We start from the raw sequence: 27,977 nt of genomic DNA, 5'->3' as shown, positions 1-27,977 counted from the left end.
AAGCGGCGGCCGGTCCGCGCCGCCACCCCGCGGGGTCTCTGCGGGGGAGCCCGGGGGACTCTTTCTCGCGGGGCGCGGCGGAGGGATCTCCAGGCGGCTCTCCCCGCCGCCTCCCCCCTGCGCCGCTCGCCCCTCGGCGCCGCCATCTTGGATTTTAATCCGCCATTTTTTTTCCTCCCCCCACTTGGAATTATTTTTTATCACTATCGCCGCTTTTTTTTTTTCTCCCCTCTTCCTTAGTTTTCCTCCCCACTCCGCCCCTCCCTGGCTCGGTCTTCACTTTCCCCCCTTCAGCTTCCTCCCTTCCCCCTCCCCCCCCCCTCCCGCACCCTTGCCTTTGATGATTCATTTTCCCCCAGTGGCAGCGGGGGCAGCGCCGGCGGCGGGGGACCCCAGCGCGGGGCGGTGAGTTTGGGTCTCTGGGGAGGGTCTGTGTGTGCTCTGTGGGGCAGGGGAGGCGCCGGGGCCGTGAGGGGGCTGCGCCCCTGAGCGCGGGGGGCCGTGAGGAGCCGCACCCGGGGTCCGGCAGCGTGCGGGGCCGCCGCGAGCGGAGCGGGGGCGGTCGGCGGGGCGCTGACAGCGGCGGGCGCAGCGGGGACCCGCGGGCGGAGGGGCGGCCGCGGGCGGGGCCGGGCCCCGGGGCCGGGGGCGGTGGGGGCCGCGCGGGGCCGGGGCGTGCGGCGGCGGCGGCGCGCAGAGAACGCCAGGGGGCAGCAGCGGGCGCGGGGGCGGCGCCGCCCGGGCCGGACCCGGTCCCGCTCCCCTTTCCGCCGGGCCGGCCCTGCGCGCTGGGCCCCGAGTTACAGCCAGTTCCACTAGTTCTGCGTCTGGGTTGATGGCTTTTGTGACCCTCTCAATCTTGCCTCGGTGTGATGGAATGGCCGGACTAGTTGCCTTGGGGGTTTCTTGGTACGTTTTTTGGCTGGAGTTGTTTTTTGTGGTTTTTTTTAATCGGAGGATACATGCCATTAGGGAAGGAGTAAAAGGCACGTATTTTTCCAATATCTGTATCTGAAACTTCAGAGTGAAGTTACCTTTAAGACGTTACTCTCGGAAACGCGAAAACCGGTGAGTGAGAGGGAGAGTGCGTGGTGTTTTGTCAGGGTGTGTCACAGGCAGTGTGAGAACCTGAAGTGTAGAACTTTGTGGAGTTTTCTGGTGCGTTAAATTCAATGTCGAGCAACATGTCTCAGAGCAAGACGACAGTCTTAAGTTGTGCCGGGGGAGGTTTAGGTTGGACATCAAGAAGAATTTCTTCACAGAAGGGGTGATTAGGCGTTGGACGGGGCTGCTCAGCGAGGTGGTGGAGTCACCGTCCCTGGAGGTGTTTAAGGAAAGACTGGACGTGGCAATTAGTGCCATGGTCTAGTTGAAAGGGTGGTGTTCAGTCACAGATTGGACTCGGTGATCTCAGAGGTCTTTCCCAACCTCATTGATTCTGTGATAGGAGACGGCAATATTATCAGTGTTTAATAGTGTAACTATAAATACATACTGGTAGGTTTTTATCAATGAGATTAAAATGTATTGTAGGATAAGTTCTCATGGAGCCATGCCTTGTTTCCATAATCTGACCACTATAACTACAGATGCAGCTGCTTCAATTTTCATTAATACTGAACTTTTCAGTTCTTTGCTTTCTTCCTTGCAAGTAACAATAATATGGGAGGAAAACAGGACTTACTTGGTTGAAAAGTTGGATGCTGTTGTTTCTTTATCAGGCTGTTTTCTTATTAGGACCAGATAGACGCAGACATCTCTGCTTTATACCCACTGGAGCTCACAAACTGGAAATTCAGACTTATTTAAAGCAATTGCTTAATGTATTGCATTTAAATGAATGAGTGGGATGATGTATCCTTGTATACTCAGTAACAGGACTGATTAGGGCTCTTGCATGCTTTTTTTGCTCTGTTAGCACTATCCTGTTCCAGGACTACACTTCCCAGTATGCTCTTCCCTGCAAACAGCACGTGCTTTAAGGCAACAGACAGTTGCCCAAGTCAGCATGATAAGCGTAAGGTGTGATACTCCTGTGCCAAACCAGAGCTGTGGTTTGAGGATGCAAAGAAGTCCCAGCTTAAGTATTCCTGACCACTTCCCTCATCTTGTGTATTGCCCCTGCCCCATAACATCCACTCTTGGTTCAAGCCAGCCAGGTTCGGATTTGTCTGGTGACTCCCCTGATTCGGTTACCGAATCATTCAGGTCCCTTGGCTCTGCATTTGTTTTGCTGGCACGGAGGGAGGATGGCATGGAAGGGGGCACAAGCAGGTGGGGGGGCAGCAGTGCTGCTTTTGGAGTTACACTGCTTTGGAGTCTTCATTGAACTGTTTGACCCAGCCATGGTGGGGCCGCCCCAAACTGAACCTGAACCTGTGTAAGTCACATAGCTGCACACACACAGAGCTAATTTGGATTATGGAGAAGTCCACGGAGCGTTGGAATTGGTGGAAATGTTTGTGTGAATTGGCAAGTGGGAGGAAGGAGATTCTCCCTCTCCTGGAAGCAGCCAAGCTTTTATATTGTCTCTGTGACTGCTGAACGCTGGAGTTGTTGCAGTGACTTGAGGGGATCACACAGGCTTCGGGGTGCTGTGCTCAGCCCCACCCTGAGAGGGCACCCACTGGAGGACATGGCAGGGCAGAGGAGGAGGGGCAGGAGCTGCTCAAGTGTAATTTGCTCTTTGGCACTCATTTTGTGCTGGTACTGGATTGCTTCTGTGCCTGTGCTATGCTTGGATTAGTATCCATATTGACACACAAAAATCGTGTGGCTGCACAAGAAAAAAGGGGAGTGTACAGGCTGAGCGATTGGTGGGAGACTGGAGCCTGGGTTTGGGTCAGTTTCGGATCCAAATGTGCTCTCCCAAACCTGCATCCTGAGGCTGCAGTGCTGCAACAGTCTGGACTGACCCGAGTCAGTTTTGACACAGTCTTACAGCCTTCCCATGCCACAATCAATCCGTGTCCAGTTCTGCACTGAGCCTATTCTCAGCACTAACTGACTGAAAAGAAACACTCAAAAACATCTTCTGGAGGTCCCGTTTACTGAACCTTCAGATTCAGTAGTCTCAAGTCTTCTCAACTGGACTTGGGACTGTTCTGAATAGCTCCTTAAAGCTGTGCAAGTTTTCCTTCAGTTTTGATTTTGATCAGTCGTTTTTATTCTGGTGATCCCGTAGGAAAACTAGTTGCACAGTTTTGCTCTGCTTCCCAAATTCCAAGGTCTGTTTACTTTTTGTAGGGCTATCAATAATGAAACCTTTGTCTTTTCTTTTGATACCGCTGGTTTGTCCAGAAGAGCTGAGGCTGGGGTTTTTGTTTTGGTTTTTTGGTGGGCTTTTTTGTCTTATATTTGCTTTAGGGCACTGTCTTGTTGAGGAAAACTTTCTTGCAGCTATTGTTAATTAAAAAAAAAAAAAAAAAGGCAAGCAAGCCAAACTGTAGGTGTTTGAATTTTTAAAAAAAATCCATAAACAATATTTTAAAAGTCTGTTGCCTGTCTGTACTAATTGTGTTTGTGCTTCAGTTGTTGAATGGTGCTTCTGAATGTTACTGACATGTAAATAATGCTCAGAAAGTGTTAATAGGTTTAATAAGTTTAGAACCAAGTAAATGAAACTTGAGTTTTCATTTTTAAGAGTACTGTTGTAATGAAATGCCAGATACCTCAGTGAGAGGTACCAAATGCAACTGAGCTATATTTTGGCATTTGAGGAAATGGACCTGTCAAACTAGCATAATACAATTGCTAAAGGCAGTGTGATTTAAAGAGTAGTGGTGTTATTAATAAAGGGTTAAAGCAGCATTGCAGTCATTTATAGTGAAATACAAAAGGTTCCTTGGAAGCTCTAATTTGCTGCTAAACTTCACAGTTAGAGTAAAGCTGAAGTACTGAGTGGTCCAGGTGTGGTGTTAGATTTTGATGGCAGAGCTCTCTAGCAAGAGTTTCAAAGTATGTGGTGGTGTAAGTTTGAATGTTTTCTTGAATGGGAAGATAGTGTTCATCTCTGCCTTTTCTCCCTCAGTTCCTAAAGGACTTGTCAGTATGAATCTGATGTAGAAAGCAGCGAGAACAAATCACATCAGGAGATCTATTAAATACCACATGGTGGTGGTTGGTGGTGCATCTCTTTGTTTCCTTTCAGGTTTTCTGTTGGCATTAGCAGCTGAGATATTCATGGGGAAAGGAATCCTCGCTGCTGTTTCTGGCTTTTGGTATCATGGCTGGAAAGCTGGTTTTGGGTACTGGGAGAAAGAATCACAGAATGGGTCAGGTTGGAAGGGACCTCAGCGGGTCCTCTGGCCCAGCCTTCCTGCTCAGGCAGGGCCATCCCAGAGCTCATGGCTCAGAACTGTGTCCAGATAGATCCTGAGTATCTCCAGTGAAGGAGACTCCACACCCTCTGTGGGCAGCTTGTTCCAGTGGTCACCTGCACAGTAAAGATGTTCTTCCTCATGTTCAGGGGGAACTTCTGTGCATCTGTTTCTGCCCACTGCCTCTTGTCCTATTGAATAGTGGCTGAAGAAGCACACTTGCAGTCTTCAAGTTTGTCATTTGGCTGATGCTAGAAAATAGAGGCAGCAGTAGATTGAGACAAAGGTTTTCTTGCTCATTAGGCTGAGGAGCCCAAACAAATACAGAATTTTTTTTACCAGAATTTTGCTATGCATCACTAAATGGCCTGATTTTGCTTGAGGAGGACTTATGTTGCTGTCTATATCAATCTCTTTTGGAGCAGAACGAAGTGTTACTCCTAATGTTTAGTTCAGTTTGAGTATCATTCTGTGGCCACGTTGCTTCTTACCTTTGCAGTGGTACCTTGCGTGTCATTGCTGTTGTTGGTTAAGCAGAACCGTGTTAGCACAGACAGTACTTAGCCACCCAAAGGGCCCTTGTGGAAGATGGGTTTCCTTCTCTGTGCAGAGAACACCTTTCCTTCAGCCCACTGTGGCCACTGTACCTGGTGATTGTCAGAAAGTACCACAGTAAGCATTTCCCCCAGGCTGCTGGGTACAGTACAGGATTCACCTACAGGCAGACTTCATGGTAGTTTCATTCACCTGTCCTGCTTCTGAGCTGTAGCACAGCACAGTGTGGAGTTCAGTCCTGGTGTACAAAGACACCAAGACTGCATTTCGTGCAAGTCTTTAATGTAGTTTCTGTTCTAACGCTTTTCATTACCAGTGTTACAAAAACATGGCAGAATGGGGGTTAATTAGAGTATATAGACCTGTAAAATTAATAGATTGAGAAATAAGAAAAGCAAAGTTTGAGAGTGGGTTTGTCATTAAGTGTTTGCAGCAGAGTCAGTCAGTGGCAGATCTTCACAGAGTTGCTCTTCTGACAGAAGTTCAGGTGGGATGCTTAACAAGAAAGTTTAAAGGGGTTGTTTGGTTGTTTTTGAAGTTTTGGTTGGGTTGGGGTTATTTTCAGATGTATGTTATCATAAACTTACATGTGTATGTTATCAGGCAAGCTCTGTGAAATAAAAAAAAGCCTGTCCAAGGGTGTTTTGGTGGTACTTTGTAAGAGGGCTGGGTCTATTCAACCTATAGTTGAATGCATAGAATTAATCTTGAGGTTAAAGAAAATCCTTTCTATTACTGGCAGCAAGAAAATTCTTTGTCCGCTGAAATTATCTCAGTTCTTTTTCTTGATATTGACGCAGTAACTGAGCCAGCTTTTGCTCAGTGTGATTCTGTTACACTTTGTTGATAGCCTTTACTGCCCTTCTGTAACAATTTGTAAAAGGTTCTAAAACCTGTCAGTTTCTGGGTGATATGTTCTAGTAAGATGCTTGAGCCAGTGTGTCTGTGAATATACAACACACTTGTCCTTACTGTGTTTCCCTCATTGCCTCAATCTTCTGCATCTTTGTAAATAACTTAATTACAAATCATCTGGCCATAAACATCCATTTAGGTAGCTGGGTCATACAGGTGTCTAACAGAAATGTGGTCATTTACTACTCTTGCCTGATAAAAAGCAGAATTTCTGCAAAAGGCAGTATTTCTAACATCTGTTAGTTGTGACTTTCTTCCGTCAGATTGAAATGTGCATTGCAATGGCCTGTTACCAGCTGTGAGCAGAGCATTGCTTTTTTATATAATTGCAGTAAAGTGAAAAGGCACAATTTATTTCTTTGTGAGGAAGCAGTAGGGAGGAGGGTGAACTAAAATCAAGAGAATGAATTACTAATGTGTAAATGCAATTGTAAAATAATTGCGTAAATCAGATCTTTTCCTGCAAGTTATACAGAGTGAGACACAACTGTGTACAAAAACATTATTAGCTTTCTTATAATTATTTATGCAAAAGACATTGAGACTACAGGCAAAAACTAGCATGTGCTTTGCTAGACATCTATGTATTGTAAAATTGCAGCTCTACTTGTGGCCCCACTTAGTACTGGCATGTTGAACCAGGTGTGTTGTGACGGATTTGTTTTGTAAAATGGAATAATAAGAATAGTAGCCTGGGTCCTCTAGGTCATCATTGAGGGTTTCTTGACCTCTGATTTTTGAATAAAGATGTAACATCTTTCCCCTAAACCCATTCCAAAAATGTCCATTTTCTGATTGGGTTTTTTGCTTTGTTCTTCTAAACTCTGCTCATCTTTAGTTCTTGGAGGATGCATGTAAAATGGTCTTTGCTGTAGAGTTCCCAATAAGTTATGAGTTTCATGCATTAGGAGATATGTATTTGAAAGTACTCTGGGTCTGGAGTCACGTAGCTCTGGGCATGTTAACCCACGTGTATGTGTGCTTGTACAGGTATATCTGTGGGTATAGTGCAGCTCTTAAAAATGAGCTGCCACTAGCAATTTAGCAGTTCCAGAATTCCATCCTTGCTGCCAGATGCCATTGTAAGTTGTAGGACAATACTTCACCTGTTCGCAGTTCTGTGTACTGGTGCTAATGAACGGCTTTTCTTTCTTCCTGATGCAAATGCAGATTGCCATCTTTCCTCCCACCTTTCCCCACTTTTTCTTTGGGGGGATGGGGGGATAGGGTTGAGGGTGCGTTTCAGTTTTCTTTTACTACTACTATTATTATTATTATTGTTGGGGTATGATTACTAATTTTTTTAAACTCTGTGTCTTGAAAACAGTTTCCCAGTAAGTTCTAATCGTGTTTGTTTTACTTCCAGTAGGAATTGGAACTGAATTTATTCATCCACTTCTCCAAGCCTTTTGAAAAGTGACTAAATGCAACTGAGTCAGATTGTCTGTGGGTATGAAGTGGCTGGGAGAATCCAAGAACATGGTAGTGAATGGCCGGAGAAGTGGAAGCAAGTCGTCTAATGACCACGCACAGACCAAATTGCAGCATGCAGGAAAGGAGAATCCAAAGACGGGCAAAAATGGAGTTGAGAGAAGATCAAGCAGATGTATGTACATGTTTCTGCCTCTTAGTGCTATGATTCACTTCCTAATTTGCCAGCCAGGCTTCTGTCTTAATTCATGAGGGAGATCTGCAGTCAGCATGGAGCTAACATAGAAATATTAGTTATGTATGTATTTTCTGGATGTGTTAACTCCCTTCAGGAATATAGATTTCTTCAGATCACTTTACAAGTCAAGCAAGAATAACTGGGTGTAAATAAACTTTGAACTGTTATAATCATAAAATGCATGGTTGGCGCTAAGTGACATCTAGTATGATTTGAAGTGGATAACATAATTTGAAGTACTTGCCCAACTTTGTGAATACACTTGTAGAAGTAAACCCCATTTTTTAATCAAGTCACTTACATCAATAGCCATTCTGCAGCCATTGTCCTTAAAACCTTAAAAAAGGGTTTAAGGAATATGGATTCTTATTTTTGCTCTTGGTCTGGAGTGAAGGATTAAATGCAAATTAGTCCTTTATTTAGATGTCCTTTATTCTGCTTCTCCAGGTACTTCATCATCTTCCTCAAGTGTTCTGTATTTTTTGCCTCCAGCCTGTGTGTCTGTCCCCAAATGTATTTGGGCTCTATAATGTCCCTTAAATGGTATCTAATTTGTGCTCTCTTATTTGCAGATAGCGGTGCTTCAGGATTTGAGGGACAAAGTCGTTATGTGCCTTCCTCTGGAATGTCTGCCAAGGAACTCTGTGAAAATGATGACCTAGCAACTAGTTTGGTTCTTGATCCCTATTTAGGTTTTCAGACACACAAAATGAATACTAGGTAACTTGTCTTTATTTTTCTAGAAAAGAATTCATCTTCTTAGTTGATGTAAATCAGCAAAACCATGGAATTTTGTGCATGTTTTAAGAAAGTGAAAGAATGCAAATTTGTGAGTAGCTTCTGCCTTTAAAATGGTGTTGCATGTGGGTCTGGAACTCAGCGCTACAAATGCAGCCTCTCACAGTGCTCCATCACAGGGCTTTCCATTAGTCTTGTGTATTTTTGCTGTGGAACAGGTTGGTAAGAGGCACCGTTTTCTAGCTTAAACAGTTAACTCATTGTAAGTTTGAAACCAGCAGTCATTTGAAATTATTCAAAGGCAGAAGCCAGTGTTTGGTAACTTCCATTTATTCCATGTGCCTGGATGCTTTATTTTTCCTTCCTTACTCTTAAACGTCGAAAGAAAGATGTAGCTCCTGAGCAGATCAGTGTTGGTGCTACTTGATCTGAAGTTCTGGCAGACCCCTCCTGAAGGAATTGCTACTCAGACCTATCTGTATGGATAAGATTAGTGAGTGTGCCAGCTGGAAACTTGGTTACCAGAGTTGCACCTACTTTTGCACTGTTACAGATCCGTCTGAATGCTTTGATTGTGAATTCTGTGTGGTCTCAGGGTTTAGCTGTTTGTGCTTCTCCCTCTGTTACAGATGTATCACTGATGATTACTGTGTTCTATAGATCTCTCTTAAGCTTGTCTGCAGGCAAGATCTGTATTGGTAACTCAGTGGGGAAACTGTGTATAAACTATAAGTTTCTAAGGATAGGAATTGTGTGCTTACTACTGTGCAATAATAAGAGCTGGAGTTCCCTGGCAGCACATCATGGGAAACAGACTCTCAGCCCTTCAAGACTCACATAGCCTTGCTGTGACTATTTTTAAAGGACAGTTCACCTGTGCAGCACAGTCACATGCACACAGTAGCAGTTAAGCAAATTGTATGTATGCAACAAACTGATTGATTCAAAAATGACTGCTAGATGAATTGGTGCTCTCATGTTACATAAATAGTTGCTGGTATAGCCTGACAACATCAGCTGCACATGAAATTGCAGCAGTGTGGTCATAATAACTATAAAAACTTACTCCAAAGAGATCTTTCCTTTTTGCTGGAGAGTGCAACATCCTCCTTTAAGAAGGATGTTGAAGTTTTTCCTCTTCCCTCCCTGTTGTTGGTTACAGAAGCACATTTTCCAGGTAGATATTCTTACAGTTCAGTTTGAAGTGTCTTTGTATTTTCATCAGGTAATCAAGCCAAGAATATATGCTGAAAGGAATTTCTGTTCTTTTGTATGAATGATAGTCTGCAGGTTATGCACAGGTTGTTAGTTCTTTTTGCTGTGGAAATGGTGTAGTCATTTTTTAATAGCTGGAGAAGCTACTTTCATGAATGTTGTTTTGTGTTGATAGGTTGTCAACTAAAATAGTTATTTAATTACTATTTTGAATCAAAAGGCTACACAAAGGCCATCATTATGTATTTCTTCCCTTCTCAGACTTGGAGAATAGTTACAGGCAGTCTTCAAGGAGAGTAGTTAATAATCTTGGAGCAGTATGGGAAATACTTAGGTGAGGCTTACAACTCCTACCAGATGCGCACCTTCTGCCTCTATCGTATTGTCCTATTGAGAAAGTTTCTGATGTTGTAATAATTAAAGTCCAGGCATCAGCATAGTTCTTGTTTATCTTTTTGGTGCAGTGGTGACACCTGCTTGTTACTGTGGCTGTGATGCTGAGATTATCTTTTTCCATCTAGTAAACTGTAACCTTTCTAGAGCTCCTTACTGTTGTTCTAATGGCTTTGAGGGAAGGTGAGGGGAAAGCAGGTGTGAAAAAACTATACTGCTTCCAAAATGCCTGGTGCCAGTACCCAAATATTATGCTGTAGAAGAATTGAAGATTTGCAACTTCTGTTTGGGCATCTTCTGCCTCAGTGCCATGGAATCATATTAGTTACATAGGTCGTGTGTGGAGGTACGCTTCAAATAGAACAGTTATGGTGGCAAGCAAAGATTTGCTGTTCCTTTTTTCTGATTTGTTTGAAGATGCCGTGTGAAAGTGTCTGTGCCACTGTCCTGCTGTGCTGTGTTGGAAACCTGTAAGAGGTTTGTATTTTTGCCGCCCGTTGTAAGTTGATGATCACTTACTGAAGTTCTTCCCCTTACTTGGAAGCCAGGTCTGTGCTTTCGTGTGCATGAGTGTCTTCTCTGTAAGCACTTTTTCTACTTAATTCTTCCAGTTGAAGAGTTTGTAAATTTGATTTCTCCAGAGTATATTGATTGAAGGAAAAAACCTTTAAAAAAAAAAAAAGTAAAGTATCTAGGTTGCTGTTGAAATGTCCTTGTTTTCCATCTGCTTTATATTGAGTTAATGATCTTAAGGTACGGTGGTGACAAGAACATGACTGTTACTTTACTTGCTGGGTTTTTGTGTTTTGGCTTGGAGGATTTTTCTGAGTATATAAAAATAAAGTCCTGCAGTTTGTGAAAGCCCACCATCTTGGGAATAGGGTTGTTGGCTCTGTAAACTGTCAAGTCAGGAATGTCTGAAAGAACTGAAGGCTGTTTCTTGAAAGCTTACAATTGAATTCCCTCATGTGATTGTCCAGTGTTCCTCTGAAATGTCTTGTCACTAGGGATTTGAAGGACAGTATAACATGGAGCTCTGGAAATGTCCTCAGTGGCTTTACCCAAAAGTTTTTTTTTTCATTCTCTTGGATTTCCTGGAGAAAGCAGGATGTTTTCAGAGCTTCCAACCCTTTTTACAGGCTCAGTTGTCATTCTTTCATCAATTTTGTAGCTCTTAACTCAACAGAATAGCAGCTTAGCAGTTAATAAAAGAAACCCCATGTCTTAGAAAATACATTCTTGTCAAGTATCACTGTTCTAAGAGGTTTTGTTGCTTCTTGTACAAATCCTGTTATATCGGCCTTTGTTTGTTTGTTGTAAAAAACAAAACTCATTCTGCAAGCTACACTTCCTGGGTTGAAAGTCTACAGACACTAGAGATTAAAAACTGACACTTGTAAAATGCCAAGTGAATTCTTGCCTGTCTTACCATCTCTTATTTCTGGGTGCTTTTCCCTAGGCTGAGCACTGAATCTTGAAGTCACATGCCTTAGTGGCTAATCTGCTCTTTATGCTATCTCACTTACCAAGGTGTTACTGTTTAAACCTTAAGCCAGACTCCTGATCATGTTGCTGCTGTTACCAGTCAGCGTTGTTTCCTGGTTCCCTAAAGTACCCGCATCATGCTGGGGATACTGAGAGCACTTCCAATGTGTCTCCAAATCTGCAAGTGGTTTAGGAAGTCAGATACGTTGTGGTCTGTTTGCTGCCCTTAGTTACAAACAGGTTACAAACAGGTGTGTGATGGGGCTGGTTTTGTCTGATTACATGGGACTGAAGGACCAAGCCTTAAGAATTTCTATGCTTTCCACTGCAAATGTTAAGTGCTTGTGGATGATGTACAGGAAGCTGCTTCTCTTGACACTGCCTCAACAGCAGTCACTGACTTAGGTGACCAAACTTGACAGGCTACATCACTCTTCATCCCTTAGAGTCACCACTAGGCAGTAGAAACAAAAAGCACGAAGCAGTTCCATTGCATTTGTGAGCCTGTGCTGAATCTCCTCTGCATTCTTTAGCTCATTTCAATACAGTAATTGAAGGGTTCAGTATTCATCTTGAGTGAAGTCTGGAGGCTGAAAAAGTAATGTGGGTTCTGCTAAATAAGGTTTTGTGGCCATACAGTTCAGCTTCAGTGTTGTAGTGCTATGGAGATACTGGATTAGAGGTACACAACTCATATGTAGTGATAACCTGTTTCAAACTGAAGCTTTTACATTCTTCAGACCTCAGTGTCTGTGTACTGTACAAAATTGGTTTTGACTTTTGCATAAAATCTGATTTTTCCATTTTTTTCTAGATTATTTTTACTGATAGCTAATTTCAGTAAAGTCCTTTACGTTGCTTCTGCTTGTCTCACTTCATTGTATATAAATCACACAGTGATTTAGTTGTAACCGTTTTGCTGTTCCCAAATGTTTTGCATTTTAAAAAAATCACATCCAAAAAATCACCCTAAACAACCATGCCCTGTCCCTCAAACCAACACCTACCTCCTTACTTTTACAGTTTTCTTATTTTTACTTTTAGCTTCAACAAAAAGTGTTACATCTTCAAAACATGGAATGACTTGCATCCAGTGGACATGTTAACTGCTAAATTGAATTTACCATGTGGAGTGTCAGAATAGGATTAGAGGACAGTGCTAGGCTGTTGGTTTGGGGGGTTTCTTGTCTTCCCCATATTTATTTTTTAAAAGTACTTCTTTGCTAAATTGTGAGAATTTTCTTTATTTCTGTTCTCAGCTGCTTTGGAGTTTTGACCACGCTGGTGTGTATTTAGTGTCAGTTCAAGAAATTTAAGTAATGTGGATTACTTTCTTCATTAAAAGTGCTGTTTTGAAATTTGGCCTTTGACGAACGTTAGTTTTTTTCTGTATGAAAACAGTGGCAATAAATGCTGAACGAGTTGATCATAACTTGTATAACTAGCTTTGAGGAAAAATACTCACACTACAGGGTTGGGCAGGGAGGAAACCAAAATGTATGTTAATTAGTGAGTTGTTTATGCTTATTTTAAATAGATGATTTTCAACTCTTGTTCTGCTGTCTTGAATGCTTAACAGGCTTGCAGTTTCAGCTTTTGTGCTCAATCTGTGGTACTAGGTGAACATAAACTTGCTCTTTTCCAGAGCTGCTTAAATAGAAATACCATCCAGACAAGGTGCCTGTTGTTAGGCTAATGGCTTGATATGGTTTTGATAAATTCACTCTTCTTGATGTTCCCTAGTCAGAAGTTAAGAAACAAGGTTTGGAAATAAAACTCTTTATCATGCACTGGTATGCTGTGTGGAGTTCCATACTGGATCTCTTGCAGGATCAATTTATCCTTTTTGTTCAAACTCACTGCTCTCAGTGACTGAGACTGGGCAAGGTACTGTGCTTCTGAACTTACCAGAAACTCTCCTTTAACTTCCTTTATAGGCAAGCATCTCACTGACCTTTGGCTTTATACCTTGGAGTTCCAAGAGTCTTTAAGTACTCCTGAGGTAAGAGAAACTTGAGAGAGAAAGAGCTTTGCTTTCCCAAGCCATTTTCCTACGTCTTCCTTGTTGAGACCATGTCAGTTTGCCCTTCATTGGGATGAGATCATCTTCTATCTGATTTTGAAACTGCAGTAGCCACAGCTTTATCAGATCTTGTTGACTGGAGAAAAAAAAGTATTTTCTCGGGAAGTGTGAAAAGTTTCTGTTCTGCAGGTTGTCAGGAAGAAGGGCTGATACTGAGGTTTTCATTCTTTGCTCACTTCTAACACCTGACTGTCTTGCAGCAGGCTTCATGTCCCATGAGACCTGACCTGTGAAGCTGCTCGTAGGGTGGCTCAAGGAGTCTCTGTCTGTGAACAGATTCAAACACCTATGTGTCTTGTTCAGTTTCCATGATGGAATTTAATAAGGGTACTTCAGAGGAGGAAACCAAAAGTCTGGATAAACAATTCTGATTTTAATTGCCTTTTTTTTTTCAGAGACTGGGTTGGCTGGTTTGTTCTGTTGGTTTTCTTGTGCTCTTTCTATCTCTCTTCTTTGAACTAGTCACTTGTTTTACTGATGCTTAAAAGTCAGTTTCTTTGGCTCATTTTATATGTATACATTTAGCTGTGGGGCCTTTTCAGGCTCTCTGCATGGTGGAGCTCAGAAGCAGTGTATAGATTCTTCCAGCAGATGTATAGGTTTTTGGGTTTTTTAATGCCATGCATAAATGTGGAAGCCCTGTAACACCCAAATGGTAGTTTGCAAGGTTACTTCTCAAAATCAATTGGCATTTTGGTTGCAGAAAACTAATGAATAAATTAATTAATTATACTCCTGGGAGAAATAAAGTATCTATCAGCAGACCCAAATTCTTAAGGAACCTTGGACTTCCAGGGTTCCTTAGCTTCTTCAGTGTCTCAAATGAGGAGGTACCTTTTAAAGTATATATGGATACACCTGTGAAAGACTAAAGCTTTCATGAGGAGTCTGGACTGTAGCATTCTGAATTTGCTTACAAACTTCTTATGCTCTCAGTGCAATTTACATGAGCTGTTGAACTGTGAACAGCCCTCTAACTCAGGCTCGGGGTGCGCAGTGTCGTTCTGTTTCATCTGTTTGGGAACCCTTGGAGTGAAATGTTGAACATAATGTTGGTTTCCAGCATCTTTCCATGCACTTGTGGATACTTCTTGCTTGTTTGGATTCCTGTTTATCTTTTCTCATTATCTCTGTCTTGTCACTGAGTAAAAGCAACTTTTTGACAGAGGTGCTGCAGAGACTCCTTGGTATTAATTTTTGAACCCCTGGGTGCAGAGAGTCATATTCTTTGAAAAACCCAGTTCCTGTCTGAAGTGCCTGCCATGCAGTCCAGCATTCATCTGACCTTGTAATGTCTTGGGGGTTCTACAATCTCTTCATCCCTTTCTTGTTTCCAACCATCTTTTTGGCCTTTGAAAGGCTTGGGCATACACTATTTTACCTCGTAGGAATGGTGTTATAAAAGTTTCTGCTAATTGCTTAAATGAATTCCATCAGCAGTGTGGTGCATGAGACAAGAATCCATAGAGACACCTACTGAATGTGATCCATGGAGGTGTGCCAGTGACTTTCAGGGGCTGGGGCCAGGTTCCAAGCTACCTAAGGTAGCTGGTCAGGTAGACATTGAGTCAGCCTCTGAGAATAATGTGTTGTGAAACACCTAAAATATGAGCACTTGGGGCTGTAAAATATGCTTTGAATTGCTAGAAAATAGTGGGTGTTGATTCTTTCTATGCTCTCCATTTTTATCGGTATTTCTTTTCCACACTGGTGGTTCAGTTGGGATACTGCTTTCTTAGCTAGACCAACTTCTTGGTGATAAATAAGTATGATGATGTCTGTCAGCACATACATTGCCTGTCTCAGGTGCTAATGCAGTTTTGAATGTGATGGCTTTTCCACCCATCTTTGCTCCTGCAGGTCACTTAGCTAAAAAATGGTGTATTTCAACATGTGAAATACAGTGTAATGGAGAGGGCAGTCATTCATGTAGCCCAGCAAGAACAGACATAGCTGAAGACCAATTCTAACTGGAAATCCTGTGGGGTTTTCCCTTGTGTAATGTTTGCAGATAGAGGTGTAAGCAACGTGTTACTGTTACACGTTTGTGCAAATTGGTGAGCTCTCTACTTCTCCTGGTGTAAGTGCACTTGGCTCCTTGCTGGGAATGTTGTTTCTGGTTGAAAGTGAGTGCAAGGCCTGTTCTGAAGCTAGTCAGGTTCAGTTCAGACTACGTGATTTTAAATTCCCTTCATGCATGAGGAAGCTCTGTGAGTTATGACTATCAAATCTGGGCAAAGCCTTTCTGGTTTTGGGAGAGCGGAAGTATTTGTATGTGTGACTGGCAAGTTGAGGAAGACTTTAGTGTGCTGCAGAACGAAAATAATGATTGTGTCATCTCTAGTCTTAGGGGAGTTTTCTTGCATGATAAGGTCTCATCAGCTTGTTAGGTAGTTAGCTTTTTGGGATGACAGTACAAGTACATTCTTTAATAAAGAACTTGATTTGAACCTTGTGGCATGGTGTGTGCTACAGTTGTAAGCAGGCATCTGGTTCTTGACTGGTTCCTGCTGTCTTGTTCAATGTCATATCCCAGCCAGAAGAGAACTGAACCTGATGTCTGCTCAGAACTCCTCACTTGCCATGTCCTCTGAAAGCCCACAGGTTTATGCTGATAAATTTTGCTGGATTCAAAAAGGTCTAAAAGGGTGCATAGTATTATATCACAAGGAAGTTTTTCAGATGGAGATTTGATTTATAAAAGCAGTAGCATGGAATGCTGATAACCTGCTGAAAGTGATTCTGCTCTTAGGAGATCTTTGTCATTGTATCAGGTGCATAAATACAGCATCTTCCTTCTAAGGAAGGAATTTGAATCCTCGTGGTTGTTATTTATTCCTGATTAGACTCTTATTATTTTACAAAGTGAAACAAAATCAAGAGGTTAACACTTTTTTGTTTCCTTTATACAAGTTGTATGGAAAAGGCAAGCCTTATGTGGTCATATTAAAATAAGTTACTTGTAACATTCAGCGTTCTAAGGTGACAATAAGCCAGTTTATATGGCAATTTAAAAAACAGGGTATCAGTGAGGAAGTTGATTGAGGTTTCCTTCCATCAACTTCAAGAATTTTTCCCTCCTTGTTTACGTTTGTAATGAAATATGGATTTCATTTGGCAAGTAAGAGGAAATAAAATCAGCATAGTAATGCACTGCCAGCAACAAGTAACAGGACTTACTCTTACACGTTTGCTCAAAACCTGTAGTTTGTTTAGCACTTCTGTCATATGCTCTGTAAGCAGAACATTTGAGTCGTACAAAGAGCTGCAGAAAACTGTTTCTCATGAGCCTGGGAAATTTTTATCCTTGTGAAGAGTCCCCTGGGGTGTGGCATGCATTTAAGAATAGCCACACCCCACCTCAGCCCCAAAGTAGAGCATATATGGGTATGTGCTCAATCAAAGGCAATTTATAGGGATTTGGCAAAATATCTTATGTGCTGCTTTCTCTTGGTGGTTTTGTAGCTCAAAAATGGAGCTTCCACTTCTGGCAGTTGTGCAGGTTTTTTTTCTGTTACTTTTTCCCACTGAAGATATGAAGGGTAGCTTTTCTTAATCCTCAAGCTTTTGGAAGAAGACAGAATTCTCTGCTAATGTGCAGGTGTTTGTTTTCATATTTACATGCCCAAGATTTCCTGTCCGGGGGGGAAAATTCTTACAATTGCACTAACATTTGGAACATTAATCTTCCACAGATGTAGCATCTGCCGTGTGTTAGTATTTGTAGATACTTCTTGTGTTGTCATTAAGAGCTGGATTTTGTATGAATGCACATGTTAAATTTGCAATCCACTTAAACCTGTGTAGTGAATTTATCAGTATAAAAAGGCTTTGTCTTTGGCAAAACTTGGTCAGTGTCTTTATGGAGGGAGTTAAATATTAATATGGGGAGCAAAAGAACTGTGTGCTGTAACTGAAGAAGAATTGAGAATGACTGATGGTGGACTGGAATAGCTTTATTTTTTTATTTCAGATTTCGACCTATTAAAGGAAGGCAAGAAGAACTCAAAGAGGTGATTGAACGTTTTAAGAAAGATGAGCACTTAGAAAAAGCCTTCAAGTCCTTGACGTCAGGTGACTGGGCCCGGCACTATTTTCTTAACAAGAACAAAATGCAGGAAAGGTTGTTCAAGGAACATGTAGGTGTATTTGTAATTAATGTGCTTTTTCAGATGGTTGAAAGGCAAAGAAAAAGTAAAAATTTTTTAAGACTGTAGCAATAGTAAAGCAATCAAGTGCTCTGTTATGTGTTGCTTTACTGTTTTTAAGAGAAACTTCCTTTGTTTTTTAAAGCCTAACTAGACATACCCTCCCTTTTTTTCTTGTTAACTTGCATTGCCTCTTATTAATAGAGTGGAGAAAGGAAGGGGTTTTTCCCCCTTCATCATTTGTTTGTATTGTGGTTTGTTTGGGGTGTTTGTTTTTTGGGGGGGGGGGGGGTGGGGTTTGTTTTAGGGTTTTTTTACTTACAACTGGGTGACAATCAAATTGGGTGACAAAGGAAGATAAAGGAAAAGGGAGTAGCCTTGTTACCTCAAAATACCCCATTTATTATGGATATAGGGGCTATACCCATAAGGGTTGTTCCTCCTCCACTTCCCATGCCCCAAATCCATTTTGTATGCAGCATAATGGTTTTTAATTCTCAAAGTTCAAAGGAAAAAAAATCATAGTACTGTTTACTTTAAAAAAAAGATGTTTTTTCAAGAATGAGTCCATTGTTTCCAGGTATAACCTGGAATGTGGCCTACTTTAAAATGCACCAAATCTAGTAATGCAAGAAAGATTTAGCAGACAAAGTTTTGCTTTGTTAGAGTGGTTTTTAGAGTATCACAGTCACACCTCAACTTGAAAAAAAAAAAAATTCAGCAGTCCCTGAATTCAGCATCTAGGTTTGTTGTGGAAGTAATGTAATTTTTCAGAACATCAAACAATAAAATGGATTCCTAGAGATTATTAGGTCTCAGTGGTTCTTAAAGAGATGAGAAGATTTCATGAATGCAACTATTCAGTAATTTTAAGGAAAAAAATATAAATTTTCATTAGTTGGACCAATTTTGTACCACTCCAGATATCCTTAATTTTCTTAAACTCTTTGGATAATCTCAATACTTGTGTGAGGATTCCTACAAGTCACTGTGAAGAAATAAGATCAACATAATATGTATCACTTAAATGTATAGAAACATTGTAAAACATATAGAAATGCATTTCAGCAGACAGCATCCCGCTCCAGTCTCCATTTTGTGTGTGTTTTTGTACAGTTCACTTTCATTGTTTATATAAGAAGTTCCTTGCTGCCTTCATTTTGCATGTAACAGACAAGTACTGGGTTTTTTCATTGCAGGTATTTATTTATTTACGAATGTTTGCAACTGACAGTGGGTTTGAGATACTGCCTTGTAATCGGTATTCTTCTGAGCAAAATGGAGCCAAAATCGTTGCAACAAAAGAATGGTAAGAAATACAGTTTACTGTTGTGTTCTGTTTCTGCCAATTATTTGAAAGAATCTATCAAAATATATTTTAAAGTGTGATTTAGAATTTAAACTGCAAATTGAATTTTCTCTGTTTTTGCTAAGTACTTAATACAGGATCCATACCTCTGGAAGGTAGTCCTTTGTATGTTTGGGTTTATGCATATAATGTTAATTATACTTTTTTTTTTAAATCTTCTTTTCAGTCATATAATTGTTTTTCTTTATTCAGGAGTTGTGAAACTTCATCAGAAACATGACATTATGGTAGAGTTGTTACACAGCACATAATTGTGAGGAAAATGAGTTTTTTGCCTTTTTTAAACAGGTGTTGTTTGCATATTTTGATTGTGCAAGATAAAGCTCTCCTGGAAGCACAAGGCTGGAACCCAAGTGTGCCCCATCTCATTTTGGCACATCTGAGTTTCATTATAAGCATGTGTGTGGCAGCACCAGCAGATCCTGGCTTAATTCAGATTTAAAAATCACTTCAAATGTGGACACCAATTGTATGAGCTTTGCTTTGTGGCAGTACCATTCATACCAGCACAGCTGAGGGGAGGAAGTGAGGTTATGTTCACACTGGGATTGAGTGGCCGGACACCCTGCTGGTGGCAGCACAACCTCCCCGTGTTGTAGAGGAAGCTTTAAATACGCTGAGGACAATTTCCAGCTCTTCATGACCGGAGCTGAGAGTTCCACAGTCATGATACAACCTAAAAAATACTGATTGGGTTTTGGGGTTTGTGTTTTTTTGGTTTTTTTTGGGTTTTTGCTGTTGTTGCTGTTGTTTGAATTCACCCCTTGGCTAATTCTTTGGGGTAGAAGCTTTGCATGTAGGTGTGTTGAAAATAGATCAACTTTTCATGCTGAAAATCTAGAGTAGCCTGAGAAGTGAGCAGGACAGGAGGGCTGCATCTGAACCCTGCTGGTATCTGGAAACCTGTCAAGACTCAAAACTAGAGATTAGAGTTCTCAGCACTCTCTGCCAAAGGAGAAATTTGCACTTCAAAGGCTTTGCTTTTGGTTTGTGTCCTTCATATACCTTTAGTATCTCCATGGTCATGTCTGTCAGAGTAATATGGAACAGCTGCTCTGAAGAGCAGGGGAAACAACGCCCATGCAAGAAAATGGGAACTCTGTGCTCCTCCTGGGCTGAGCATTCAGTGCCTCTGCACTGCCCTAGTCATGATGGCCCATGGGCTGTCTGCGCACAAAGGCTTCATGGTTTTGTTGATTTTTGTAGATGTCATTCCCCCTCCTCACTCTATTTCAAGGACCAGCTTAATGCTAAAGAACTACTCATGAGTGAGGAAAACACCTTGCTTGAATTCCTGCCTTTGTTAGAGTCACTACTGGGCCTCATTTAAAAAGCCATGGAACTCTAAGCATTTTCATTATGCTGGGTTTTCCTGGTCCCAGGAAGAAGTTTAGGAAACACAAGCAAGAGCATCTGGAGGAAGTCAAAATTTCTCAAGTGGTGATGGGGAGGGAGTGTACACAAATGAAAAGATCTTGCTTTTGGTTTTAACAATTGCAGAAGCTGAAGTAATCAACTCTTGCAAGCAGCCTCAGGAAATTGTAGAAACAATGGTCGTAATTGTTTCTGACGTCAGATTTGATGTAATTGATTCTCGAACAACTTTTCTTTCTGTGAAATTATTTTGTAATTTTGGCACATGTAGTCTTATTTCTGCTACTCTTTTTACATTAAAGGAAACGAAATGATAAAATAGAATTACTTGTGGGCTGTATTGCTGAACTATCTGAAATGGAAGAAAATATGCTGCTGAGACATGGGGAAAATGACTTCAGTGTCATGTATTCCACACGAAAAAACTGTGCACAGCTATGGCTTGGTCCTGCTGCATTTATCAATCATGGTGAGTAGTAAGTATAGGATGCCTGTTGAAGAGCATAAGAAATTCAGAAGTGTTGTATTATGAGCCAAACAGCACAAGAACTTGGAGAAAAATATCTGAATCTGACATAGTATATATTAATGCAGGACAAAATCGTTCTGGGATTTTCCCAGCCAGAGCTGATCAGCTGTGAAAGTCAGAGAAGGCTCTAGGAAGCAATGCTGTCTTCATTGAAAGAGACTTTGGAACTAGCAGCTGAATTAGTGAAGCATATTGTGGGTTACCTTGAATTCTTTGCAAACTCAGTCAACAGTAACATCTCCATTAGGTGAACTTCTTATGGCTCTTTAACCTTTTGCAGAAGCTTAGCTGATTGTGTTGCATTTGTGTACCAAGGGAAGAGCAGGTAGGATTTACGATGAAACTGTTTACCCTAAAGAGGAGGGAAACTGGACATTTGTGATAGCATAGAGAAGAGCTCAGAAACACAGCTATACCAAAGCAGGAATCTTTTGATGTATGGCTTTGTGCAGTACTAACTTAACTCCCAGTATTTAGTTGAGATTCTGCAGTCTTTGAAGTCAAAGTGAATCCTTACTTTAGATATCTACAACTATTCATGTTTCAGGTCTTATCCACAGTTAATTGACTTTATCTTTTGGACCTTTTTCAGATTGCAGACCTAACTGTAAGGTAAGCAAGAAATTATAAATAAATAAAGTACCCTACTTTTTATTTCTTTGTCCTTCCACCTTTTCTTCCCCAACTGTTTCAGCTTTATTTCTTACTCAGATACTGTGCAGCCTTAATGATTAACCTTTTTATTTCATTCCTGTCATCTGCTTCTCTAGTTCGTATCAACAGGCAGAGATACAGCATGTGTGAAAGCTCTAAGAGATATTGAACCTGGAGAAGAAATCTCTTGTTACTACGGAGATGGGTTTTTTGGAGAAAACAATGAATACTGCGAATGTTACACCTGTGAAAGGTATGCGTTAATGTAAATGGCTTTCAGATGGAATTGGGCGTGTTCAGGATCTATTTTGTGAAACTGAGCGTCCTTTATTATGACTACTCAGATTTTTGGACACAAAATAATTGCTTCCCACCTGTTTGCTATAATGATTTTTCTGTGTTGTTACAGAATGGTGATGATCCCTGAGAACTCTCTGTTCTCTTAATCTGTTGATTTTCCATTCTGGAGATTAGCCCAAAATGAGGCAGAACAAAACAGGGGTGTAGATTCTTAAAAATGTTTGTACTGAATAAAGTAGAATTGGAAGGAAAAGCAGTTACAGCTTCTGCAAGACCATTGTGAACTGGTCCCCAACTTGTGCTCTTCTTTTCACTTGATAAAGCAAATTCCATTAATATTTTATTTGCAGACCTGAAGTTCTCTTTTTCTGGAAATGGGCAAAGTAGTTTTTCACCCAGTGTTGTTACAACTTGGGGTTTGTGTATTTGTAAATATCTACTGGTTTGGGCAGTATTTGCTTCTCTCTGTTCATCATTCAGTATTTGTTTTTCACATGTGCAGTCCCAACCTGGTTTCTTCACATCAGTCGAAAGAATTCCATAGCTGGTTTTTGCCCTGTTGAAACTTTTGCTCACTGTGAGTAGGGAGGCTCAGCATCATCTGAGAGAGCGTCACTCAGTTCCAAGAGGAGCTGCACAGAACTCACTGTTCTGTTTGATCCAACTGTAGGAAGAAAAATCCTATAAAGGACAAAATATTGCTCATCTTGAAAATAGCTTAGTGCACCTGCATGCAAATAGTTTAATAGTCCTACTTTCATTTTTATTGGCTACTTTGGTCACTAACAAATATTGAAATTAAAGGGAAAACACTCTGGCATGGGCCTCCAAGCTCATGTGATGTTATGTCATTCAAAGTGAAGGGTACAATTGATAGCTGCTAGTGAAAAAGTACTTCAGTCCTGGAGACTGTAAAGTGTTGAATAAATAGGCACCAGAATTGTTCTTCCCTTGTGACATGGAGCGATGAGGGGTTTTTCTCAAGTTCTTTTCATCATTGATTTCAGTGTAATATGGGCATACTTTCTTTTTCAGGACAAACTATTTTTATGTGTCTGAGCATTTTCATTAACTTGTTGGTTTTGTATTTTAAGTACATGAAAATGTTACTTTTTAAAGCTAATGTTTGGGTAATTCTAACTTTAGGAATCTGCTTTTCAGTTACAAAGCTGTGGCAGAGGCAGTGAAATATATAAGATTTTATTTTGGGGGGGAGTTAGTAAGGACTCATTTTTTGCTTGTCTCAAGACTGATGAGGCAAGAGTCACTTTGTATACCCCAAAAAAATTAATATTAAAGTTTCTCAATTTTAACTATGCTGTAAAGAGTGTTAATTTGCAATGTTAAAATGGTGGGGTCTAAGGATCTGTGGGTATGTTTGGAGCAGTGGGAGATTTGGCACAGTACAATTTCTTTCAAGCCTCCACAAGTCATCACCAGGAAGATTTGTGTCTCTCTGTGTATGTCCATGTACTCTTCCTAGGTGATCCTGCTGTTCTTGCTGGCCAGCTGAGACATTTAGGCACCCAAGATGACAGGTAGATGACAAAACAGCCCACAAAATGCTAACCAGTTCTGTGGCTATTGGTGTCATTGATCCAGATCCACCTGGGATCCAAACTACTGTATATGAAACAAAGCTCTAAGTTTACATTAAGATTTATTAATACCTTGTATCCTCTTTTTGTTTGTAGACGTGGAACTGGTGCTTTTAAATCAAGAGTGGGATTGCCAGCACCTACTCCTGTGATTAACAGTAAATATGGACTGAGAGAAACAGACAAACGATTGAACAGACTTAAAAAGTTGGGTGACAGCAGCAAGAATTCAGACAGCCAGTCTGTCAGCTCTAACACTGATGCAGATACCACTCAGGAAAAAGGTAATGCAAGTAAGTAAGGGGAAGAGCTTGGAGTCATTAAAGGCTTCACAAAAACATGGTAAACTTCCACAGTGGTGGAATTCCTCTGTTAGTGTTGAGATGCTTCTCACATACTGGTCACTAAAACTAATTTATTCAAGAATCTGAAGGCAATTTAAACAGCAAATTCATGAATTTCCACAAGTGTTTGAAGAACAAGAGGTGGTATGTTCTTTTGTTTTCTTTTTTTTTAATATCAAAAGCAAATATTTATAAACATGTCAGTTAAAGTCCTGCCAATAATTTCTGTATTTCAAAATACAGTAAACTACCACAGGCAGTAGAATGGTTTAGGAAAGACAACTTACATAGTTGGAATTCTTAGGGAAAGAGTTTTTTAATAAATACTCTTAGTAGATATTGCTAAACAAATAGTTGTTTCCTTTAGAGGTCTTTTAAATTGGGCAGCTCTTCTCTTTCCACATCCAGCATTGATAGTTCAGTCACCTCTTGTGCAGTGAAAGTGCACAGTTAGTAATTTCATAAGAAATTGGAAAGGATTTTTGTTTGTAATCTTCCTACAAGACTTCTCTCCGTGGCGTAGGGAGAATTATTTATCTGCTTTCCCCACCTCCACCAGCCTCAGTATAGGCAAAATACAAATAATTTAAACTTTGATTTAACTGGTAAACTGGTTTGGAGCTGTGTAAAATACTGCAGTTCCATCTGTCTCCTGTTTGCTGCTGTGATACTAAAAAAATGAAACACAAAAACAATACATAAAACCCAACCAACCAATGTCCCCAAATCTTTTTATAATGTCTAATTACCAGTATTTAGAGTTGCACCTCTGAGCAGACAAAACTCCTTTGCTTGCCATAGCAGGCAGTAGTTTCACTTGAAATTGAAACCATTACATTAGATTAAAGTATTTAGGGTTTTTTCCTCCTCCTGCATGAAAAAAATCCTGGAGATAATATTAGATCATGCTGACCATAAGATTTTATTGAATAATACTCAGCAAAAGCTGTGGATCATGTCAAATACATTTTTTTTAATTGGTAGAAGAAGAAGTTCAGTAAAAACACAGCTTGGTATACTGGGGGTAGTGAGGGGGAAGTGTATCTGGAAATGTTCATGTACTTGTCGCCTGTTTGGCAATTCCTTTAGTGTGCTGAATTGCAAGTTAAGCAGTCTCATTCCTTACTACATACTGTCTGTCCTGTCCCATGGATTATTTTGAGGTTCCCCAAATAAATGAAATAACTGCAGTATTTGGGAGTGGGAAATTCAGGATATAGTAGTGTCATAACAGAACTGCTTTTTTCTTTTTCAGCTAACAGAAAATCTTCGATTGGCGTAAAAAAGAACAGCAAAAATAGAACATTAACCAGACAGTCTATATCAAGAATTCCAGCATCATCAAACTCTACCTCATCTAAACTAACTCATATAAATAATTCCAGGGTACCAAAGAGACTGAAAAAGCCTGCAAAGCCTTTACTTTCAAAGATAAAGTTGAGAAATCAGTGCAAAAGGCCAGAGCAAAAGAATGCTTCTCGAAAGCTTGAAATGGGAAATTTAGTTCTCAAAGAGCCTAAAGTAGTTTTGTATAAAAACTTGCCCATTAAAAAGGATAAAGAATTGGAGGGACCAGTCAAAGTTGCAGTCTCTAGCGGATGCTTAACGAGGCATGCAGCAAGAGAACATAAACTGAATTCTGTGAAAGGTGCTTATGAGCATGGTGATATTGCACCCTGCACATACATCACGAGGAGGTCGATGAGAACAAGGATGAGTTTGAAGGAGACCTCTGACACAAAGCTTGAACCAAATACTTTGGATAGCTATAAGAGTAACTTGACTGGAACACAATCGGACATTGCAGAGCAGCAGTCTCGTGCGTTAAACGACAGCGATGCGGCTCACGGACCATCACATAAAGGAGAGGGTCAGTGCCAGAAAAGTGATGCAGGCACATCAAAAAAGAAATCTCGACAAGGAAAGCTTGTGAAACCGTCTTCAAAAACAGAGGAAACTGATACTATGCACAACACACTTATGAAGGATCAAGTACCAGATTTGATTAGTTCTCATTCAGAAGTTGAAGAGAGGAATAACGTGGTGGACACACCTGTTGGGTTTAAAGACTGTATCCCTGGATCTGGTGGCTGCTCTGTAACAACTGACAATTTTAAAGCAAAAGACAGCTTTAGAACTGCAAAAAGTAAAAAGAAAAGACGAATCACGAGGTATGATGCACAACTTATCCTTGAAAATAGCTCTGGGATCCCTAAACTGACTCTTCGTAGGCGCCACGACAGCAGTAGCAAGGCAAATGATCAAGAGAGTGATGGAATGAATTCTTCAAAAATAAGCATAAAATTAAGTAAAGACCATGAAAAAGATAATAATTTATATGTAGCAAAGCTAAATAATGGGTTTAACTCAGGATCAGGCAATAGTTCAACAAAATTAAAAATACAGCTAAAACGAGAGGACGAAAACAGAGGGACATACCCAGAGGACCTTCATGAAAATGGTGTGTGTTGTAGTGAAACTCTCTCCCTTTTGGAGTCGAGAATGGAAGTAGATGATTATGGTCACTATGAAGAGGAAACAGAAGATGAATCTTCATCAGAAGAGGACGATGAAGAGGAAGATGACTATGATGATGAATTTGATGACTTTATTCCTCTTCCTCCAGCGAAGAGATTAAGGCTTATTGTTGGCAAGGATTCAATAGATATTGATATTTCTTCCAGGAGGAGAGAAGATCAGTCTTTAAGGCTCAATGCATAAGCTTATAGGTCTTAAACTGACCTGGATGTCATTTCTAAAAAAAATTTAAAATAATAAAAAAAAATAATAATAGAAAACCCAACAAAAATTCCATTTGATTATTCCTCAACTAAAGAACTTTCTGAAAAACTTAGTGGCAGCACTTCTTTATTCACCTATCAACGTAATATTGTAGAAAGTGTACAGCATACTGACTCTTCTTAAGTCTGATTTGTGCAGATTTTTATTGTACTTTTTAATAGCCTTCTTATGTGCAATTCCAAGTTAGAGGTAATGCTCTGTTGTAAAATAAAGGCTCAAGCAAAGTTACGAAATTGCATCAGATCTTTCCATGCAGGACAATGAGAATACAGTGTGGCTACAGAATTATTTTTGATCAGTAGGAGCGTTAGTTTGCTCTTACAGTATTTGACTAAACAATTTACAAAATCATAGTAGCAGCATATTAAGGTTTTCTAGTATATGTTAACATCACCAGCAATGATCTACAGCTTTCCGATTTATTTGCTAGATGGTTTTTCCCCCTTGGAGTTTGTCAGTTTTAACACTGTATGCTGTCCCAGACGTACTGTTTGTGGCCTTTGTTATAGTAGCAAACCGTTGGTTGGAAGTCAAATTGATTTCTTTAAAAAAAGAGAAAAAAAATATGAAAAGGTGTTGACAATTTGCTGACTTTTTAGTACATTATATGTACAAGGGTAGCAGTATGCAGAATAAAGTTTGGATATGGTGTATTTATTGCTTGTTACGTAAATTAAACACCTTGTATTTAACACTTTTCAATACTTTTAGATAAAATTGTTCTTTGCAAGAATGATTGGTGCTTATTTTTTCAAGAATTTGCTGTGAAATAATGTGATTACGACGGGCAACATTTATCCAATGAACTGCAGCTATCCTAAATTGGTTCTTCATATTTTTCTGTTGCACTTGTAAAATGCTACAAGGAATTTAAAGAAAAATCTATTCACTTTAACTTATGATAGTTTTATCAAATTAAAAACAACTAAGTCACAGCTTTTGTTCTGTGGTAACCTAAGAATTGTTTGTCTTTTAAGAACCAGTTGTAAAAGAATGAAAAAATATGTATATGTTGTAAATATTTGTGTGTTGTGAGAAATTTTGTCATAAGAAATTGAGATAACTTGCCAGAAAGGTTTTTAAGTTTAGAAATACATCCATGCCAATAAAATAGGAAACTGTAAACCTAGTTTTAAACTCTGCATCAGTTGGAGTTCTTTGCTCATACATAATTCACTTAATACTTCAGAGTCTGCTTTATAACAATGAAGAGCATCAGGGCGATCTTTGGCTCTTTGGTTTTTAATAAAAGAATGTTAGGAAACTTCTGGGCACAATGGATTGTTTGTATGTATGCATCAGTTTTTTGAGCGATTTTTTTTTTTCCAAACAGGTCTGAAATATCAGAGTTGACTTAACTGTGTATTGCTTTGGTCTGTAGTATTTGTGTTTCTTCTCAGCTGTGGATTAAGATTTTGAGGTTTTGTATCTAGGTGTGTAGAAACACAGGGTTCATACTAAATCAGGTGCTGTTGAGTCAGCTGAAT

The 27,977-nt window shown here is 40.2% G+C and overlaps 1 protein-coding gene across 10 annotated transcripts; it reads left to right on the top strand.

Annotated features, from left to right (window-relative positions):
- The first annotated feature begins 267 nt into the window (after positions 1–267).
- Positions 268–27,627, top strand: KMT5B (lysine methyltransferase 5B). Of its 10 annotated transcripts, none has more exons than XM_038138346.1 (10): positions 268–405; positions 7,159–7,395; positions 8,031–8,178; positions 17,346–17,511; positions 18,720–18,829; positions 20,566–20,732; positions 21,385–21,404; positions 21,563–21,699; positions 23,441–23,628; positions 24,944–27,627. In XM_038138346.1, exons 2-10 carry the CDS (start codon positions 7,242–7,244, stop codon positions 26,407–26,409), a joined length of 2,556 nt encoding a protein of 851 aa, XP_037994274.1. In that variant the 5' UTR covers positions 268–405; positions 7,159–7,241; the 3' UTR covers positions 26,410–27,627. The 10 variants fall into 10 exon arrangements, with proteins under 10 accessions (XP_037994274.1, XP_037994267.1, XP_037994268.1 ...); XM_038138339.1 differs by having other exon boundaries at positions 23,441–23,637; XM_038138340.1 differs by having other exon boundaries at positions 269–405; positions 7,156–7,395; positions 23,441–23,637.
- Positions 27,628–27,977: the final 350 nt, after the last annotated feature.

The sequence above is a fragment of the Motacilla alba genome, chromosome 5, assembly GCF_015832195.1.
Source record: "Motacilla alba alba isolate MOTALB_02 chromosome 5, Motacilla_alba_V1.0_pri, whole genome shotgun sequence".
Classification (NCBI taxonomy): Eukaryota; Metazoa; Chordata; class Aves; order Passeriformes; family Motacillidae; genus Motacilla; species Motacilla alba.
The sequence above is the reverse complement of the archived record's forward strand: the minus strand, read 5'-3'. Positions and strand labels throughout refer to the sequence as shown.

Bases quoted from the DNA above. Each gene is read 5' to 3' on its own strand.
- KMT5B (XM_038138339.1), top strand. From the start codon at position 7,242: ATGAAGTGGCTGGGAGAATCCAAGAACATGGTAGTGAATGGCCGGAGA. The intron at 8,179-17,345 runs GTAACTTGTCTT...TTTTTATTTCAG, and splicing joins ACACACAAAATGAATACTAG to ATTTCGACCTATTAAAGGAA. The intron at 21,700-23,440 runs GTATGCGTTAAT...TTTTGTTTGTAG, and splicing joins GAATGTTACACCTGTGAAAG to ACGTGGAACTGGTGCTTTTA.